The sequence below is a fragment of the Gracilinanus agilis genome, chromosome 3 (assembly GCF_016433145.1).
Source record: "Gracilinanus agilis isolate LMUSP501 chromosome 3, AgileGrace, whole genome shotgun sequence".
NCBI classification, from domain to species: domain Eukaryota; kingdom Metazoa; phylum Chordata; class Mammalia; order Didelphimorphia; family Didelphidae; genus Gracilinanus; species Gracilinanus agilis.
In genome coordinates, this window is record NC_058132.1 from 100257686 (window position 1) to 100276662 (window position 18977).

At 37.2% G+C, this 18977-nt stretch overlaps 1 protein-coding gene across 1 annotated transcript in view; it reads right to left on the reverse strand.

Moving 5' to 3' along the window:
- GDPD4 (glycerophosphodiester phosphodiesterase domain containing 4) overlaps positions 1 to 18977 on the reverse strand; it is an 84221-nt gene that overhangs the window by 33586 nt on the left and 31658 nt on the right. Inside the window, exons 10-13 of the mRNA XM_044666000.1 lie at positions 14109 to 14191; positions 12046 to 12196; positions 4768 to 4992; positions 2916 to 3073 (exon numbers count right to left, since the gene is read on the reverse strand). Of these exons, the coding sequence (XP_044521935.1) occupies positions 2916 to 3073; positions 4768 to 4992; positions 12046 to 12196; positions 14109 to 14191 (617 nt within the window). The remainder of the gene's footprint in view (positions 1 to 2915; positions 3074 to 4767; positions 4993 to 12045; positions 12197 to 14108; positions 14192 to 18977) is intronic.

Consider the following 18977-nt stretch of genomic DNA (forward strand, 5'->3'; position numbering starts at 1 on the left):
TGAAATAAGCAGAACCAGGAGAACATTGTGTACGGTAACAACAATATTGTGGAACTGTGAAAGATTTGGCTACTCTCAGCAAAAATGATCTGGGACAATTCTGAAGATCTTGTGACAAAGAATGCTGTCCACCTCCAGATAAAGAACTGTTGGGAGACAAAATCGAAAGATCAAAGCATATGGTTTTTTACTTTTAGTTTATCTGTGTTTTTATTTCAGTGTTTGGTTTAATATGAGTATTTTCTTACAACAATGAACAATATGGAAATATATTTTGCATAATAATACTTATATAACCCAGATCAAATTGCTTACTATGTCCAGGAGAAGGGAGGAAGAGACAATTTGGATCTTGTAACTTCAGAAAATGTTTGTGGAAAATTGTTTTTACATGCAATTGGGGAAATAAATACCTTTAATTGTACATATATATTACACCAAAACCTACCTCTCTGTAACCTCCCCATATCATTCTTAGTTCTGTACACAAGGGTCTATTCTCTCATATAAGAAAGCCCTACAAATATTTCAAGGCAGTAAACACAACCTATACATTATCTTCTTTCTCCTCCCAACCTTCCAAATTTTCTCTTCTCTCAACAAAATAGCCCTATTTCCTCCAAAAATTTCTTACTTAGTTGCCCTCTTGACATGTTGTCACTCCTTTCTGGATGCACTCTGATTTTTCTTCCTTTTTAAAAAAAAAATGGAATTTATTCCTGGTTATTTCAGCCCCACCTTCCCCTCCTACACCACAGAATGCTTTACATGACAAAAAGTTGTGCATAATATAAAGGTATGTCTTTCATTTTCTACTTATCAGTTCTTTCTCTGGAGGTGAATATTTAGAATTTCTTTTAATATTAATTCTGTAGATGTATATAATGTTCTCTTGGTCCTACTCATTTCACTCTTCATGTCTCTTCATGTTTCATGTAAGTTTTTCCCAGTTTTTTTAAATTAAGCTGTTCATCATTTCTTATGGTGCAGTAGTATTCTATCACAATCATATATCACAATTTGCTCAGCCATTCCCTGATTGACGGACATGCCTTTAGTTTCCAGTTCCTTGTAACCACAAAGAGAGCTACTATAAATATTTTGGAACTATAATTTTTTTTCCTTTTTCCCTGATGTCTTCTATAAACAGTCTAAAGGGTATACACAGTTTTATAACTCCCTGGGAATAATTCCAAATTGCTCTCCAGAATGGTTGGATCAGTTCACAGTTACAACAACAATGTAATTAGTATCCCCATTTTTCTATATCCCCTCCAACATGTCATTTTACCCTTTTATACATTTTGGCCAATCTGAGAGGCGTGAAATGATATCTCAGAACTGTTTTGATTTGTATTTTTCCAATTAGTAGTAATTTAGAGCATTTTTTCATATACCTATATGTGGCTTTGATTTCTTTATCCAAAAATTGTCTATTCAGATCTTTTGACCATTTAACAATTGGGAGATGCCTCTTATTCTTACAAATTTATATGTTTTAGATATGAGATCTCCATATGAAAACCTGTCTATAAAATTTTCTCCCCAATTTTCTGTTTTCCTTTTAATCTTGGCTATACGTTTTATTTGTACAAAATCTTTTTAATTTAATGAAATCAGAATTATTCATTTTACATCTCATAATGCTCTCCAACTCCTATTTACTGATAATTTCCTCTGCTATCCATAAATTTGATAGGCAACGTGTTCCCTATTTTCCTAATTTTCTTATAATAATCTCCTTTTATGAGTAGGTCATATGCCCATTTTTATCTTAGCTTAGTGAATGGTGTAAGATATTGCTTTATACCCAGAACTACTACTAAACTACTTCCCAATTGTTCCAGCAATTTTTACTGAATAGTGAGTTTTTATCCCAAATACTTGAATCTCTGCGTTTGTCAAATTCAAGTTTGTCATAATCTTTGACTACTATTTGTAGTATTTCTGATCTGCTCCCCCACTCTAATTTTTCTAAGTAATTTCTAATTCAGAATATCAGCACAGAACTGATACTCTAAGTTATGTACTGATATAAAGTAATGTACCTATATCCCATTTCATATTTCTCTAAATGTTGCTCCAATTGTTTATTTACAAATATTTTGTGTATTGATACTAGTTGACCTTCCCACCAAAATGCATAAATTCTGCTTTTATTTACATTAGAAAAGGATAATAAAGTTCTCTTTTCAATCAGTTATCAGATTTGCCTATTTGAACCACAGGACCATGATTAAGACATCACTTGGTGTTCCTATGTAAATGAAATTCATGGAAGGGAAAGGCAGTAACGGCTTTCTGAGTCCTGGCCTTAGAAAAATAAGCCTATAAAATAATCAACATCAGAGTCCAAATTAAGACAAACAAGAAATTACATTTTAGATTATCAGAGGAGCAATTGGGTTCAATCAATGAAGATTTTCTGATGAAAATAGAGGGATGGATTAACAGAGAAGCAAGAGGAAGGCATTCTAAAAGGACTGAAGGCTTACATAGAGAGAACAAGATAATGACTAGAGCAAAGGGTCTGTGTTGAGTAGAGGTTCTTTCTTATGTCATGGAACCTTCTGGCAATTGAGTTGAAATCTAGAACTCTTCAGCATAATGCTCTTAAACACATAAAATTATATATATATATATATAATTATATATATTATTAAATATATATTATATATATATAAATATATATTATAAAATTATATATATATATAATTATATTTATATATATAAAGGAAACCAATTATAGTGAAATATATATATAATTATATATATATAATTATCACTATGCTAATAATGAAAAAATTCCAAATTCATGGACTCCAAAATTAAATTTTCTGGTGCAAAGGAATGGTTAGAAAAAATATGGGTAGGAAGGGACAGGATTGCCCCCATCTCTTTTGGGCATCACCTACTTGATATCCTTGCTGTTTATATCCTTGTAACCAAGGTTCAATCCATCAATTTTCATTCTCAAGAGGTCAAAAAGAGGCAACTTCTTTCCCAGTACTTGTTTGAAATCTGGAGCTATCATTTGGACATCTGCCCTGAACTGCCCTGGCAACCAAAGAACCTGTAAAAAGCAGAGAGGAGGCCAACTTTCAGGTCACTGGCAGAATAGTGATTGTAGGCACAATTAGATTTTTTGTGTGTTTTAGAACGGCCAATGCTAGCACATAATAATGCCAAAAAATCTTAGCATTCTCATTGGACAGATGATACATTCCAAGAAATCATAGACTCTAGAGTTAGAAGAAACCTTGGAATGGCCCCAATACAAACCCTCCTTAGACTTGATGAGAGAACTGCTGCCCAAACAAGTAAGTAAGGTTACCTAATGTCACACCAGTGGTATTGACAGAGCCAGGAATTGAACTCAGCTCTTCTAACTCCCAGTCCAGCATTCTCTCTTTCACACCATGCAGAGGGAATTAACTGGAGAAGAAATGGAGTTCTTAAACCAGGACCCAAAGAGTCATAAGGAATGTGAGAAGGCATCCAATTCAAACCATACCTCAACAGGAATCAGCTCTGTATCTTCCCCAACAGATGATCATTTAACCTTTATTTACAGTGAGCTCACTACCTTAGAAAGCAATCTGTAAGCCTACTTTAAGCCACTTTTAACTGTTTGGAAGTTTCCTCCCTACATTAAATCCAAATCTTCACCCTTAGCAACTTTTAACAGTTGCTTCTAGCTGTACCTTCTGGAGTGAAGAACAAGTATGATTTCTCTTCCATCTCTCCCCACTCCCAACATCCAACCCAGTTGTCTTTTTTCTATTTGAACCCCCTGAAACTCTCAAGCTGCATTTGGAACTGGCTCCATCCCTGTGAAGTCTGACAGTAATGAAAGAAGAAAAAGGGATCCTGGTAGTAGCTTGGGAGCAGCCATCCAACAAATATTTGCCAGGTGAGCTCTTCTAGGAACCCTCCTTGAAGTTTTTTCAGAGCAGAGTTCCCTAAGAACACTGTTCTTTTAGCTGTCCAGCACTACAAATTGGGTACCTACTACGAGCAAGGCCCTTTTGCTGGTCACTGAGACTTGAGGCTAGCTGAATAGCACTCAATATCTTCATGAGAGAGGGCAGTGTTGGACTACATTGATCCTGTGTGACCTTGGGAAAGTCATTTACCCTTTCTGGTTCTGTTTCCTCATTTATGAAATGAAGGGTTTGGAAGAGATAGTGTCTAAAGTCCCTTTAAGCTCTAAAACCTATGAGTTTGCTATAAACTAGAAAAAAATGGCAAAGAAACAGCCAAAGCTGGAATACTTGTGCTTCTTTAAAAAAAAAAAAAAGTAGCATTTCTCTATGGTTTCAAATGGTTCTTGGCCAATATTACCAATCAGGCTTAGTTCATTTGCAAATGGATAATCCTATTAGGAAAATGACCACTCGAAAGTAAAGAAACAATAGCTGACATTTCTACTGAGTCTATAATTAATCTATTAAATGATTTGCCCAAGTTACACATGGCAAGTGTCTGAGCCAAAAATTGAATCTAGGTCTTTCAATACCACTACTTTCAATACTAAGTACAGAACTTTTTCCATAACCACACTGGAAGGTCCTCATGTTGAAATCCAGAAACTGATATCTTCAAAAAATGAAAGTGACAAGGAAGATGGTTAGATGCTAGGACTACCTGCCAAATTTCCCATTCCTCTCCTTTCTCCCTTTTCCTTTCTCTTTACTTAGTACTTAGCACAGTGCCTGATACATAGTAGGTGCTTTAAAAAAAATGTTGATTGATTGACAGACCTACCAGATGGTTTTTTATCCCAACTTCATTGAGTATCACTTCTAACACTCTAATGATCCATTTATCTCTGTAAGGATGTTTCCTTGGGGGACGGTAGAGATCAAATATCACCAGTTTATTTTCCTTGTTTGCAAGTCTCAAGAAATTGCTTAGCTTCATAATTGACTGATTTTTTGCCATCAATTCATCCTCTTTTGTCAGTGGTGGCATATATTTAAATGGCTGGGCCTAGAATCAAGCAATAATGGCAGTGAACAAATTGGCAACCATTTCCTAGATCCCCATACACTACATTGTCCTCATACAAAACAGAATATATCTCTTTACTGGTAGCCCATCTGCTCTTCTGTTTCTTCAAAATCACAGAGCCAGAGTTAGATGAGGGCTCACAGGCCATCTAGACCAATTCATCTCTGAGCAGGAATTCTTGATACTATAGAATATCTGAAAAGTGTTCATCTGAACTCTACTCAAAGACTTCTAGTCATGAGGAATCCACTACCTCAAAAGTAAGTGCATTCTCTGGACAGTTTATTATTAGAAAATGTTTGATTACATTGAGTCTAACTCTGCTTCTGCAACTTGCGCCCATTAGTTTCAGAATGGAGAAATTGAGCATGGAATTTAAGAAACTAGAAAATAAATTATCAAAAACAAAACAAATAGAGAAAAAGAAAGCTGGAAGATTATAAAAAAATGGAGAAAAGACTGGGCTGATAAAATTAAAAGTTATTTATTAGACTAATAAAATCAATAAATCATTAAATAACTATAAAATAGAACAGAATTACCAAAAATGAAAATGAATATGTTGAATATACATCAAGCAGTCAGGAAATTTTAAACTTTTTCAAAAACTATTCCTAATTACTAGAAAATTTAAAATTTAAAGAAAATAGATGATTATCTGCAAAATATAAAACATTCTCGTAAATACTAAAAAAGCTAAATCTCAGCAAGAGAAATTAGGCAAGAAATAAATTAAGCAGCAAAGAAAAATGTTCTGTTCCAAATGAATTTGTAAGAGAATTTGTCAAATATTCATTTTTTTATATTTTTTTATTGATTAAGAAAATTTTTCCATGGTTACACAATTCATGTTCTTTCCCTCCCTTCCTTCCACCCCACTCCCATAGCCAACATGCAATTTCACTGGGTTTTACATGTGTCATTGATCAAGACCTATTTCCATATTATTGATATTTGTACTAGGATGATCGTTTAGAATCCCCAATTATATCTCCATTTGACTCATGTGATCAAGCAGTTGTTTTTCTTCTGTGTTTCTGCGCCCACAGTTCTTTCTTTGGATTGTCAAATATTCAAACAGCAATATCTTTGCTATAAAAATCCAATAACTAAAATGTACATGCTCCTATATTCCTTTTATGAGAAACTGCTGTTTTACTGAAAAATAATGTCACCAATGAATACCAATGGAAAAATTCTAAATTAAAATTTAGGAAAGAGATTGCGTTAATTTATCTGCAAAATTATTCACTGCCTGAAAGAAAGATATTTATTCTAAGGATACAAGGATAGTCCAACATTAGGAAAACTACTATAATCAATCATATAAATAAAAAAAGACATTTGATGTAAATAGATAGACAAAAAGTCTAACAAAATGGCACTAACATGGATTTTTTAAAAATCTCCATAAAGAACATTTTATACAGTAATGGCAATACTGTACAATGATGAATTGTGAAAGACTTAACTACTCTCAGCAATGCAATGATCTGGGACAATTCTGAAGAAATTATGACAAAGAATGTTGGAGTCAGATGCAGATCAAAATATATAATCTTTCATATTAGTTTATTTATGGTTTTATTTTGGGTTTTTAGTTTGATAGGAGTGTGCTTTTATAACAATGCCAAATAAGGAAGTATGTTTTGCATGATAATACATGTATAACCCAGATCAAATTGCTTACCATCTCAGAGTGCCAGGGAGGGAGATAATTTGGATCTTATGATTTCAGAAAACTTATGTTGAAAATTGTTATCATATGTAATTGGGAAAATAAAATATCTTTTAATTTGAAAAAAAATCACCCTAAGAAACACTAGCATGGAAGGGACAATCTTTAAAATAGGTTCACAATTATGAAGCCAAAATTACAGGATAACATTCTTTCCCAGTGGAGAAACACTGAAAATTTTCCTCAAAAGTATATGAATAAAACAAAGTTGTTCCCTATTTCCATTGCTATTTGACAAGTAAAGGAGTCAGCCAAAGAAACACAGGGAACTAGGGCAGGACATGTATGTAACTGTGTGGCACTCTATTAAACTTGAGAGTAATAGCCCAGCGTACAGGTAGGGCATGTTCTGTCCTTCCACTTAGGGAAGAAATTGAGGCCATGAAATGGTGAACTTCCTGGCAAAGGAAGTGTTTGAAACGGATTTGAGGTCTAATCCCCAGGAAAACCATAATCAAAGAGGAAGGAATCAGAAAGTGAGCAAGTGAGGACTACAATGATGAACTAACTATAAGAAGAAAAAAGAAGACTGACATTACCAAATATCTTAAAAAGAAGAAAACTCAGTTAAAGAAGTTAGCATAAGAAGATAAACCAATAGGAAAAATGTTAATAATAGAAAGGAATATGGGAGGCAGTGGGGTATCTCAGTGGATTGAGAGCCAGGCCTAGAGATAGGAGGTCCTAGGTTCAAATCTGACCTCAGACACTTCCTAGCTGTGTGATCCTGGGCAAGTCACTTAACCCCCATTGCCTAGCCCTTATCACTCTTCTGCCTTAGAACCAATACACAGTATCAATTCTAAGACTGAAGGTAAGGGTTTAAAAAAAAAAAGAAAGAAAAGACTATGGCCTCCATCCAGAGAGATTCTAGGAAGATGGCGGCTTAGATGCAGCAAGGCTCCTGACCTCTGAAAATCCTTCAACACCAATCAAGGACAAAGTGCTTTTAAGGGACAGAAAACCAAATCTGACAAGAGAACAGAGCTGGGGGATCCTCCTGCTGAACCCAACTTAAAAGGTATGGGGAAAAAAAGGCCTGAATTCTTGAACTGTTGGGTTCTAGGGGAAAGGAAGAAGCAAGATCCCAGGTCCCCTCCCCCACCTAATATGCTCAGTCTCCAGCAGATCCTGGAATCTCTGAGCAAGCAAGGGCGTTAGTCCTGAGGGAGTGCCTTGCTGGCACAGTTGTACCAGGCTCAGGACCTTTGATCACAGAGGGCAGAGAGGCATCTGGAGGAGAAGAACAGAGAGGACAGCCTAGTCACAGCCAAAACACTCCATCTTGCAAACCCCCCCCCACCACCTTCTCTAGGTTTTGGCCTCCAGGAACATCTGGCTCTGCAGAACAACTCCACTCTGGCTTAATCTTATCAGTAGGGCAGATGAGAAGTCTTCAGAGGAGGGGGCATGTGGGTAGCTCAGTGGATCAAGAACCAGACCTTGAGACGGGAGGTCCTGGATTTAAATCTGGCCTCAGACACTTCCCAGCTGTGTAACCCTGGGCAAGTCACTTGACCCCCATTGCCTAGCCCTTACTTCTCTTCTGCCTTGGAGCCAACAAGACAGAAGGTAAGGGTTTTTTTTAAAAAAAAAGTCTTCAGAGGGCAGGGAAGCTCTAACACCCCACCCCACCCATAGACTGCAGTGAAAGTAGCTGTAATCACTTCTGGGGGATTAACTAGCTGGGGAAGATCTGGTCTCAGGGCTCATTAATCTCTTCAATCAGCAGAGCAGAGAAGCCCCTTTAGGACAGAATAGCCCAAACCCACAGATCCAGCTAATAATCAGAGGAGTTAGATTACACAGGGGAAAGAAGGAAAAAATATAAGTAAACAACAGAAAAAGAAAAAAATAAATTACAATTGACAGCTTCTTTCCAGGAAATGAACAAAAAGCAAATGGATCAGAGGAGAACCAAAGAACACCAAGAAAAAAACACTGAAACTGGGGTGAAGAACTCAAAATCCAGTTAACTCAAAAACTCAAAAAAAATCAAGAGAGACTGAATCTGACCTCAGATACTTCCCAGCTGTGTGACCCTGGGCAAGTCACTTGACCCTCATTGCCTAAAAAAAGGTGGGGGAGGGGGCAGCTGTGCGGCTCAGTGGATTGAGAGTCAGGCCTAGAGATGGGAGGTCCTGGGTTCAAATCCAACCTCAGACACTTCCCAGCTGTGTGACCCTGGGCAAGTCACTTGACCCCCATTGCCTAGCCCTTACCATTCTTCCACATGGGGGCAAATACACAGAAGTTAAGGGTTAAAAAAAAAGAGAGAAAGAGAGAGACTAAAGACAATTGGGAAAAGAAAATACATGAACTCAAACAAGAAAATAGTGTCTTGAAAGCCAAAATTGACCAGCTTGAAAATGAGGCAAAAAAGGTGAAAGATGACCTACAAAGAAAATCAGACCAGAAGGAGGATGATCAAAAAGCCAAAGATGAAATTCAGTCTTTAAAAATTAGAATCCAACAACTAGAAGCAAATGACTTCACAAGGCAGCAAGAATCTATAAAACAAAATCAAAAGAATGAAAAAATTGAGGAAAATATGAAACAGCTCATTGACAAAACCTCAGATCTGGAAAACAGACCCAGGAGAGACAATTTAAGAATTATTGGACTACCAGAAGATCATGACAAAAAGCCTGGACATCATCCTACAGGAAATTATCTAGAAATATAGCCTCCAGATAAGTAAAAGTACCCAGGCATCTATGAATAAATATATTGCAAGACAAAAAACATGAATCAACATCCAATGAGGCAGAAGACCTGTGGATGCTAGAATGCATGCATCAATAGAATGTTCCTGAATCATTTAGAAGAAAAATAATAATATGAATGCAGAATTTAAGACTGTACAGGAGAATAGAAACATTTTATTTCATGATAGCAAGTCTCACCCAAAAAAACAAAGAGAGGAATAACTGATTGGGAGTACAAAATACACAGAAGAGAAAGATAATCTGCAAAAAGACAAAGGAAAAAGTTAAAATGTTGAAAGAAAACATGATCTCCATATAAGCAAAATACATTGTTTGCAAAGACAGGATGCATAGAGACAGGATTACCAATTATCTACCAAAAGAACACAAGTGAAAACAAACAAAAAACCCAAATTCAATGATGCAATAATACAAAAACAGTTTTCCAAATCTCTGAACAAAGAAAACAAAGTGCTAATTGATAGGATCCATAGTTCACTTCCAGAAGAAAAAAAACAAAACAATACTATTCTAATGAAACTGCCAAAAACCAGACGATATAATACAAAATTAATTTGGAGGAACAAAATTTGATTTCAGAAATGTTAAGCACTCACTATTGTTTAAGGCAATGTGCTGGGCACCAGGAAATACAAAGACAAAAATGAACCAATCTTTGCCCTTGAGGAGCTTACTTTCCATGGGGTCAGGAGAATGCAGTAAGTACACAAATAAGTATATTGTCATAGAAAATAATTTCAAGAAAGTGGTGGTAATTCTAGGTATCAGAAAAGGTATCATGCGGGGGTAGGGGGTGGCAAGATGGCCAGATCAGTGTTTTAGCATAGTTATTGGCTACTGTGTGGAGGACAGATTGGAAGGAGATTAGAAGTAGAGAAACCAATTAGGAAGCTACTGCTTTAATCTAGACAACAGGCAATGAGGGTCCAAGTTAGGATGGATACTATATGAATGGAGAGAAAACAGATGCAAGAGTTGTTGCACATAGTCAAGAAGACTTGTCAACATGGACCTATAGGATGAGATAGAGGTAAGAGTTAGGAATAACTAAGACTGAACCAAGGTCACTGAAAGGATAGGGTACCATGCACAGAAATGGGAAAACCTGAAGGAAGTTAGAGTAAATCTATATTATGGAAAGTCGAAGAGTATGATTAACTTGGTTGCAAGGCTTTATAAGAAGATATTAGCTTATAGTACTGAAGTCACCAAGATAGGGCAGGGGTTAGGTTGAAAGGAAAACTGAAGCAGGCTAACTCTTTGAAGAAGGAGGGACAGTGAGCTGGAGGTATGTAGATGACAGTACTATGAGAATTTTACAAACTATTTTAAGGATGTAAATTATTTTTCTCTTTATTGGATTTTATTATTTGGGGCTTAGGGCCATTTCTCCTAGAACATTTAGCAAACCAAAACCTATTTCCTGCTAATATCAATCTCACCTGGCCAAAACCTGACTCATGGAATAACATTAAGGGAAAACTTTTGATATTTCTGAAATAAATCAAATGAGAGAAAGAATAAAATAACATTTACAAAATCCTGAAAAAAAAACTTTCAAGGGATTTTATTGGTACAAGGATTCCCCTGATGCTGACTGGTTATTTTTGTGACATGTAAATTTCCTCCCTTCAATTAATTCAATATAATTTATTTAGAATATAGCCTTATAGCTTTGTTAAGTACAGGATTTCACAAACCGAGTGTTTAAATCTATAACTTAGTCTGTTTACTAATTTGTTTTAACTTAGTTGTTCAACCTTAATTGAAGGAAAGCTGAGATAATGAATTAGTTTGACTAGACCAGTATGAACTTTATGGCCCTAATAACATGAGTTTATCCAAGCAATATGTGTTTCATCTTCTACCAGAAGTTTGGAAATCTTTTGGAGAATGTGTTCTTGCATTTATGATGGAAGTTTTGGAAAGGAAAGAGGGTATAAGTATTTAGTAAGTACCTACTGTGTGCCAGGCATTGGACTAAGTGCTTTACAAATATTACCTGATTTGAGGTAATTCATTTGATATTCCACTTCACTAGATGCCTTTGCTTTGAATTAATGTGTATTTTTATGTCCTGGTAAAAAAAGTATCAGATGAGGGCTCATGGGTTGTGGTCTGAGATTGAGGATAATCTAAAATGTCCCTTGAAGCTGGATGAAAGTTTCAGGAGCCCACATTTGAGGAAGAAGTCTGGATCTGAGGAACAAGCTTCTTATTTTTACTGGGTCTGTTTCCTCATTTATAAAATAAGGAGGTTGGACAAAACAGATGAACTTTGTGTTCCCTTTCCAGTTCTATGATTTTATTTTTTTTTCTCTTCTCCTGCCAACAGTCATATTAATGATGAGCCACCGAAACAGGCATGAACTTTAAGGGCAAAGGCAGGGTAGTCACTCATTAAGTATGTTGTTGAAGAGAGATCCCTTTTGGGGAATGGATCAGATTAAAGTGGTTGCTGAGATCTCTTAGAACTCCAAAACTCTTTCATTCTGACAGGGGGACCCAATTAGTTTTGCCCATGTGTCAATTCATGTTGATCAACTCTGATCTGGGCCCTGTTACCTTGAAGAACCATTGACCTGAGTTCAGGGTTTCCAGGGTTTGCCAGGTGAACATAGAGGAAGGCAAGCTAGAGAGATCTGGCATGATTTCATGGATATTGGTTGTTCTTCTCAGGTTGTGATCATGCATGAGGAAAGGCACACCATCATAACTGTAGACAGAGAGGTAAGAGGCATTTACTACATTGTTACTACATTGTTATTTCCCGAAGGAGGAGAATTCAGAAGGGACAGCTAGTTTCATCTCCTAGCTACTGAATTCTAGTGACATGGGGAGGAAAGCTCCCCAAACACATGATTAACCAACAGAATCTGGGGCCATTTAGCATCAAAATCAAGTTCTTTAACATATTATCTACAGCCCAGACCATAGTCATAAATCATTCTTTTATTTTTTAAACTCTTACAGAAGAGTGGTAAGGGCTAGGCAATGGGGGTCAAATGACTTGCCTAGGGTCACACAGCTGGGAAGTGTCTGAGGTCAAATTTGAATCTAGGACCTCCCATCTCTAGGCCTGATTCTCAATCCACTGAGCTACCCAGCTGCCCCCCATAATTCATTCTTTTTTTTTTTTTAATATTTTTAAACCCTTAACTTCTGTCTATTATTAGTTCCTTGGTGGAAGAGTGGTAAGGGTAGGCAATGGGGGTCAAGTGACTTGCCCAAGGTCACACAGCTGGGAAGTGTCTGAGGCCAGATTTGAACCTAGGACCTCCCATCTCTAGGCCTGGCTCTCAATCCACCCCATAATTCATTCTTACAGTGACAGACTATTTGATTTTTCTAGGGATCGCCATTGTCCTAACGACAAATATAACAGAACTAATTCTCTATACTCTGAAATCCACAAAAAGAAACTACAAAGTACAGTACACATATTTTTAGACTTTTTTGATATAATGATCAGATATGCTAAATTTTTAGCTCTTTTTCTTTTTACCTTAAATTATATCATTTGTTATATGGAGTGAATCTGGGAGGTAGAAGGGAAAGGATACTGGAAGAAAATTATGGTGATGTAAAAAAATCACATCAATATAATTTGCCTTTAAGAAAAACAAAAGGACCCACACAAACTTGCTCAAATCAGGGCTACTCAGAATCTTCATTTACCCCAAGAAATGCTGCAATGCTGTCTGGCTCACCTATAATAATGTGGCTCATTCTAGACAATCACCAGCACCTGAAAAGCTCTGACTTTCCAATTATTTTATATTTCAACTATCCTGAGGTCACAATGAATGGTAATAGGCCCAGCCAGCCTGGGATCTTCTGTCTGCTTGAGTACTCACTCCCTAGGTTGACAGATCCCTGCGCCATGATGAGGGCAGCTTGACTATCGCTATCTTCATGTACACACACTTGTTCAAGTTATTGAAAGGCCAGTCCAGGGGTCTGCTGGCAGCCGCTCTTTGCTATCTGGGCTAGGCTACTTGACCTTAGAATGAGGGTCCTAGTCTCTACTCTCTGTGTCCTCCTCCCCCTTCTGAAGAGTCTGTCCCACTAGTGCCGTGATCTGTGTGCCACCCTACTCTCTCCCTCGTCCTCCTGTTCTTACGGAGGATGCTGACATCATCCCTTGGCTGTCCTCCCCATGTGCCCAAGCATGTGTGTGGAAATCTTATATGGCAGGCCATGATCGAAACTGCCCACGATCCTGTGCTGCTGAAGGTTTGTGGCTGTGATCAGTGTGCGCCATTACACGTGTGTGTAGAGAATCCACAGGCACACCGGGCATGGGGGAAGGCTGGCAGGGCAGCAGGTATTTATTGGGTGTGGCTATGGGGTATTTATGTAGGGACGGGGCAGCTGCGTTATGTATCTATTATGCATGTGATTTATTTGTGTATATTTGGGGGAGAAGGTACCCTGCCTACATTGGAGGAAATGGAGGGACATATCTGTGTTGGGGGTGGGGGTTCTTTGTGGAACTTCTTGCAAAAGGTGGCTCACTGCTAGCATGGTAGGGGGAGATTGTGAGGTGTGTGTGTTGGTGAGGCAGAGGCTCTGGGTATAGAGCTCAAGTCCTTTGTCTATATGAAACGTCCTGCCTCCATTCTTACCTGACGGTGACATCGGTCTCCAGCCCTGTGGCACCATGTTCAATAGCTTTCTCAAAGGACATCTGGGTATTCTCTGGGGCCAGCTAATGAAAAAGAATAGGAAATCAGAATGAGTTGCAAGCTTCTTCTTTTACCTTCCTTAAGGGTAGGGGAAGGAGGCAGCTAGGTGGCACAGTGGATAGAGCACCACCCCTGGAGTCAGGAAGACCTGGGTTCAAATCTGGCCTCAGACACTTCTTAGCTCTGTGACCGTAGGCAAGTCACTTAACCCCAGTTGCTTAGCCCTTGACTTTCTGTCTTACTCTTGTTCCTAGGAAAGAAAGTAAGGGTTTAAAAAAACGTAGAGGAAGGATGAGTGTTGTCCATCAACAAGGGGATAGGAAAGAGAAAAAAGAGAAGTTGCACATGCAGGGCTCTGAAAGCCTCCATTTTACCAGGCCCCGTCCTTACTGCCTTGGTATTGCCCAATAAATGCTTTCGTCTTTCCAATACACACCCTTTGTCCAATTTACTTTCAAGAAAACTGGTCATTCAAGACAGTGTAAAAAACATTAGACTGGGAATCAAAAGACCTTCTTCTAGTCCTGGATTTACCACTATTTGTCTTGAAACACATCATTTATCCTTTCTGAACCCCAGGTTTCTCCTCCTTGAAATGGTTAGACTAGATAATAATTTCATAGAATTACCTAAGAATTTTGCAGAATCTGGCCACAGGCTACCATACTCAAGGTTGAGATACACTGATAGAACAAAAATCTAGTCAATTATTTGGGTGTAGAGGGGAGGAATTAGGATTATTCCATAGCTGAGGCACCTATTTGTCAATCTAATATTAATAATAGAGATTTATTGGCATGTACAGAGGATATAATGGAGACCTTCCAAAGACTCACCACTCTGATGGCTCTTCTGCTCTTCCAGGGGCCACATAGGTGGTGCAGTGGTTAGAGCGCTAGGCTTCAGATTAGGAAGTTTAGTAAACTTCAGGTTACTCAGTTCAAATCTAGCCCTCCTTCAAGCTTACTCAGTTCAAGTCTAGCCCTCCATCTCTAGACACTTACTAGCTATGTGACCCTGGGCAAGTCATTTAAACCTGTTTGCCTCAGTTCCCCATTGTAAAATAAGTTGGAGAAGGAAATGGCAAACCACTCCAAGTATCTTTGCCACGAAAATCCCAAATGGGGTTGTGAAGAGTAGGACATGACTGAAATAACTTGAACAACAAAAAATCTCTTCCAATAAGTCACAAGGGTATAAACTGTTAAAAAAATCCAAAAAGAAGCAGTGAAGGTTATGAAAGTTAGGGCAGAAACCTGAATGCTTTGGGACAAAAGCTATGTTTTTCTTACTGCTGCCATTCAAAAGCAAAGTCTTTAGAAGAAAAAGGTAGATCTGTGAAGATAGCCAAGAAAAAGTGTGGTATGGAGAAGGGAAGAATTTATGACTAAACAAGAGAGAGAGCATTACAAGATATAAAATGAATAATCTTGATGATATTAAATTTAAAAGGTTTTGTACAAACAAAACTAATGTAACCAGGATGAGAAGGAAAACAAACTGGGGAAAAAATTATAACAAATTTCTCAGATAAAAGGCTCATTTCTCAAATATATAGAGAACTAAGTCAAGTTTATAAGAATACAAGTTATTTCCCAACTTTAAAATGGTCAAAGGATATGAATAAGCAGTTTTCAGATAAAGAAGTCAAAGCAATCAATAATCATATGAAAAAAATGTTCTAAGTCACTCGCAATCAAAGAAATGCAAACTAAAACAACTCTGAGGTACCACCTCATATCTATCAGATTGGCCAATATGGCAGTAAAGAAAAGTGAAAAATGTTGGAGGTGATGTGACAAAATTGGGACACTAATGCATTGCTGGTAGAGTTGTGAACTAATCCAACCCAACCATGAGGGCAATTTGGAACTCTGCCAAAAGGGCAATAAAACAATGCATACCCTTTGATCCAGCAATACCACTACTAGGTCTATATCCCAAAGAAATTAAAAAAGGTGGGGTGGAGACTTACTTGTACAAAAATATTTGTAGCTTCTCTTTTTGTGATGGTAAAGAATTAGGAATTGAGAGCATGTCCACCAATTGGAGAATGACTGAACAAGTGGTAGTGTATGATTATGATGGAATACTATTGTGCTATAAGAAATGATGAACAGTATGATGTCAGAAAGAGCTAGAAAGACCTTCATGAACTGATACAGAGTAAAATAAGTAGAACCAAAAGAACACTGTACACAATAACAGCAATATTGTGGAATGATCAACTCTGATAAACTTAGCTTCTCTCAGAAGTGCAATAATTTAGGACAATTCTGAGGAAGTTATGATAAAGAATGCTGTCTACCTCTAGAGAAAGAACTGTTGGAGTCAGACTGCAAATCAAAGCATAATATATTTCACTTTAATTTATTTGGCTTTTTATTTTGAGGGTTTTGGTTTTATATGATTATATTCTCTTATAAAAATGAATAATGGAAATATGTTTTACATGATTAGACATGTATAACCCAGATTGAATTGGTTGCCAGCTCTGGGAGGGGAGAGAGAGGGAGACTATTTGAATCATATGACTTCAGAAAATTTATGTGAAAATTTGTTATTACATATAATTGGCAAAAACAAAATATCTTCATAAAAAAGAAGACTATACATTTTCAATTTATCAACCATGTTTTAACATATAAGAATAAGCTCCTGGTCTGAAATAAGTATGTAATGCTAAAAAGGTACCTGGAGTGTTACAATCTAATAAAAAAAGGCTTTAATCTGAAATGAAACAGTAAGAGAAAGAACAAAGACCGTGTCTTTTTACTATGTTATATCCCTGTGAAAGTAAGAACTCTGATCAATGCAATGACCAGGCATGATCCCAGAAGAGTGATGATGTTCAACCCACCTTCAGACAGATATGAGAGATTCAAGATGATTGTAAGAACTTTTTTGGCTATAGATAACATGGGAATTTGTTTTGCTTGGCTATGAATATTGGTTACAATGGTTTTTTGTTTTTGTTTTTTTAATTGAAAGGGTAGGGAGACAATAAATAGGCAAATAAATTATCATTAAGAAAGGAGATATAATATAAGAATAAGAATAATAAACATCTCCCCCTGTTCCACTCTTACCCCACCTCTGTAACTCACAGGAGGCCAAAATCTAGAATAGTGTCTATGGTCTCATCTGTTTATAAACAAAGAAAACATGGGTAACAAGGAAAGAAAAGCAGATATCTTAATATAGCTAACATAATAGCACTATATATATGTATATATATGCATATATATATGCCAAGCACTGTGCTAAATGCTTTACAATTATTATCTCATTTGATTCTCATAACAATCCCAAGAGATAGGTGCTATTATTATCCCCATTTTACAGTTGAGAAAACTGATGCAGATAGATATGAAGTGACTTGCTTGGAGTAACACAAAGTCACACAAAGCAGAATTTGAATTCAGGTCTTCCTGACTCCAGGCCTAACACTCCCACTGCATTGTCTAGCCACCTCTTAATATAAGGAAATAAATTTGACCTCACAGATATCACTAAGACATAATGGTGTGGAATACATGGTTAGAAATATAGCTCTGAAGAATATACCTAAATTTTGAAAAATAAAAAGAAGAAAATCAGCTGGTGGGGTAGTATCATATATCTTATTCAAAAGTTGCAGGATATGTAAAAGCAAGGTTGGAATGGGATGGATGGAAATGTACATTAAGAAGCAACATTCTGGAGAGGAAATTCAGACATGCTTCATGGTGGTTAAGTGGCAGTTGGGCAGTATAATGGATAGAACACTGGGCCTGGAGTCAGGATGACCCACTTCTGATATTTACTAGCTATGTGACCTTGGGCAAGTCACTTTCTTCTGCCTCAGCTTCCCCATCTGTAAAACAGAGATAATAATAACCCCTACTTCCTAGGGTTATTGTGAGGATCAAATGAGATAACTATAATGAGCCCAGCACATAGAAAGGAGATATATATATAAATATACATATATATACATGTATATGTATGTGTGCATGTATGTATGCATGAGAGAGAGAAGCTAGGTGACACCAGTGGATAGAGCAACTGAGCTTGGAGTCAGAAACACTCATCTTCACGGGGTCAAATCTAGCCTCAGACACTTACTAGCTGTGTGATCCTGGACAAGTCACTTCATTCTATTAGCCTGTTTCCTCATCTATTAAGTGTACTGGAAAAGAAAGTGGAAAACCACTCCAGTATCTCTGCCAAGAAAATTCAAAATGCAATCACACTGAGTTGTCCATAACTGAAACAACTGAATTTTATATATATGTGTGTGTGTGTGTGTGTGTGTGTGTGTGTGTGTGTGTTAGCAATTTTTTTTTAAAACATAGTTGAGAGGGGGCAGCTGGGTAGCTCAGTGGATTGAGAGTCAGACCTAGAGACAGGAGGTCTTAGGTTCAAATCTGGCCTTAGACACTTCCCAGCTGTGTGACGCTGGGCAAGTCATTTGACCCCCATTGCCTACCCTTACCACTCTTCTGTCTTGGAGCCAATACAGTATTGACTCCAAGACAGAAGGTAAGGGTTTAAAAAAAAAAAACATATTTGAGAGCATTTAGGTAAAGATCACTGGAAGCAGAAACAGAAGAAATATTATCATTAGATTAATACTACCTGGACAAAATGATAAAGTAAATAGTGTCAGGAATCATAGGCCTGGTAGAGAGGCATGATAGAATTATAAATGATTTTATTTTCTCCACATCTATTTTTATTCTCTCTCTGAGCAGAGCAACTTCTAAAAATGTCCTGAGAAGGAAGAAGGAAGAAATGAAGGGAAATGCTATTCTTGACTTAGTGCTT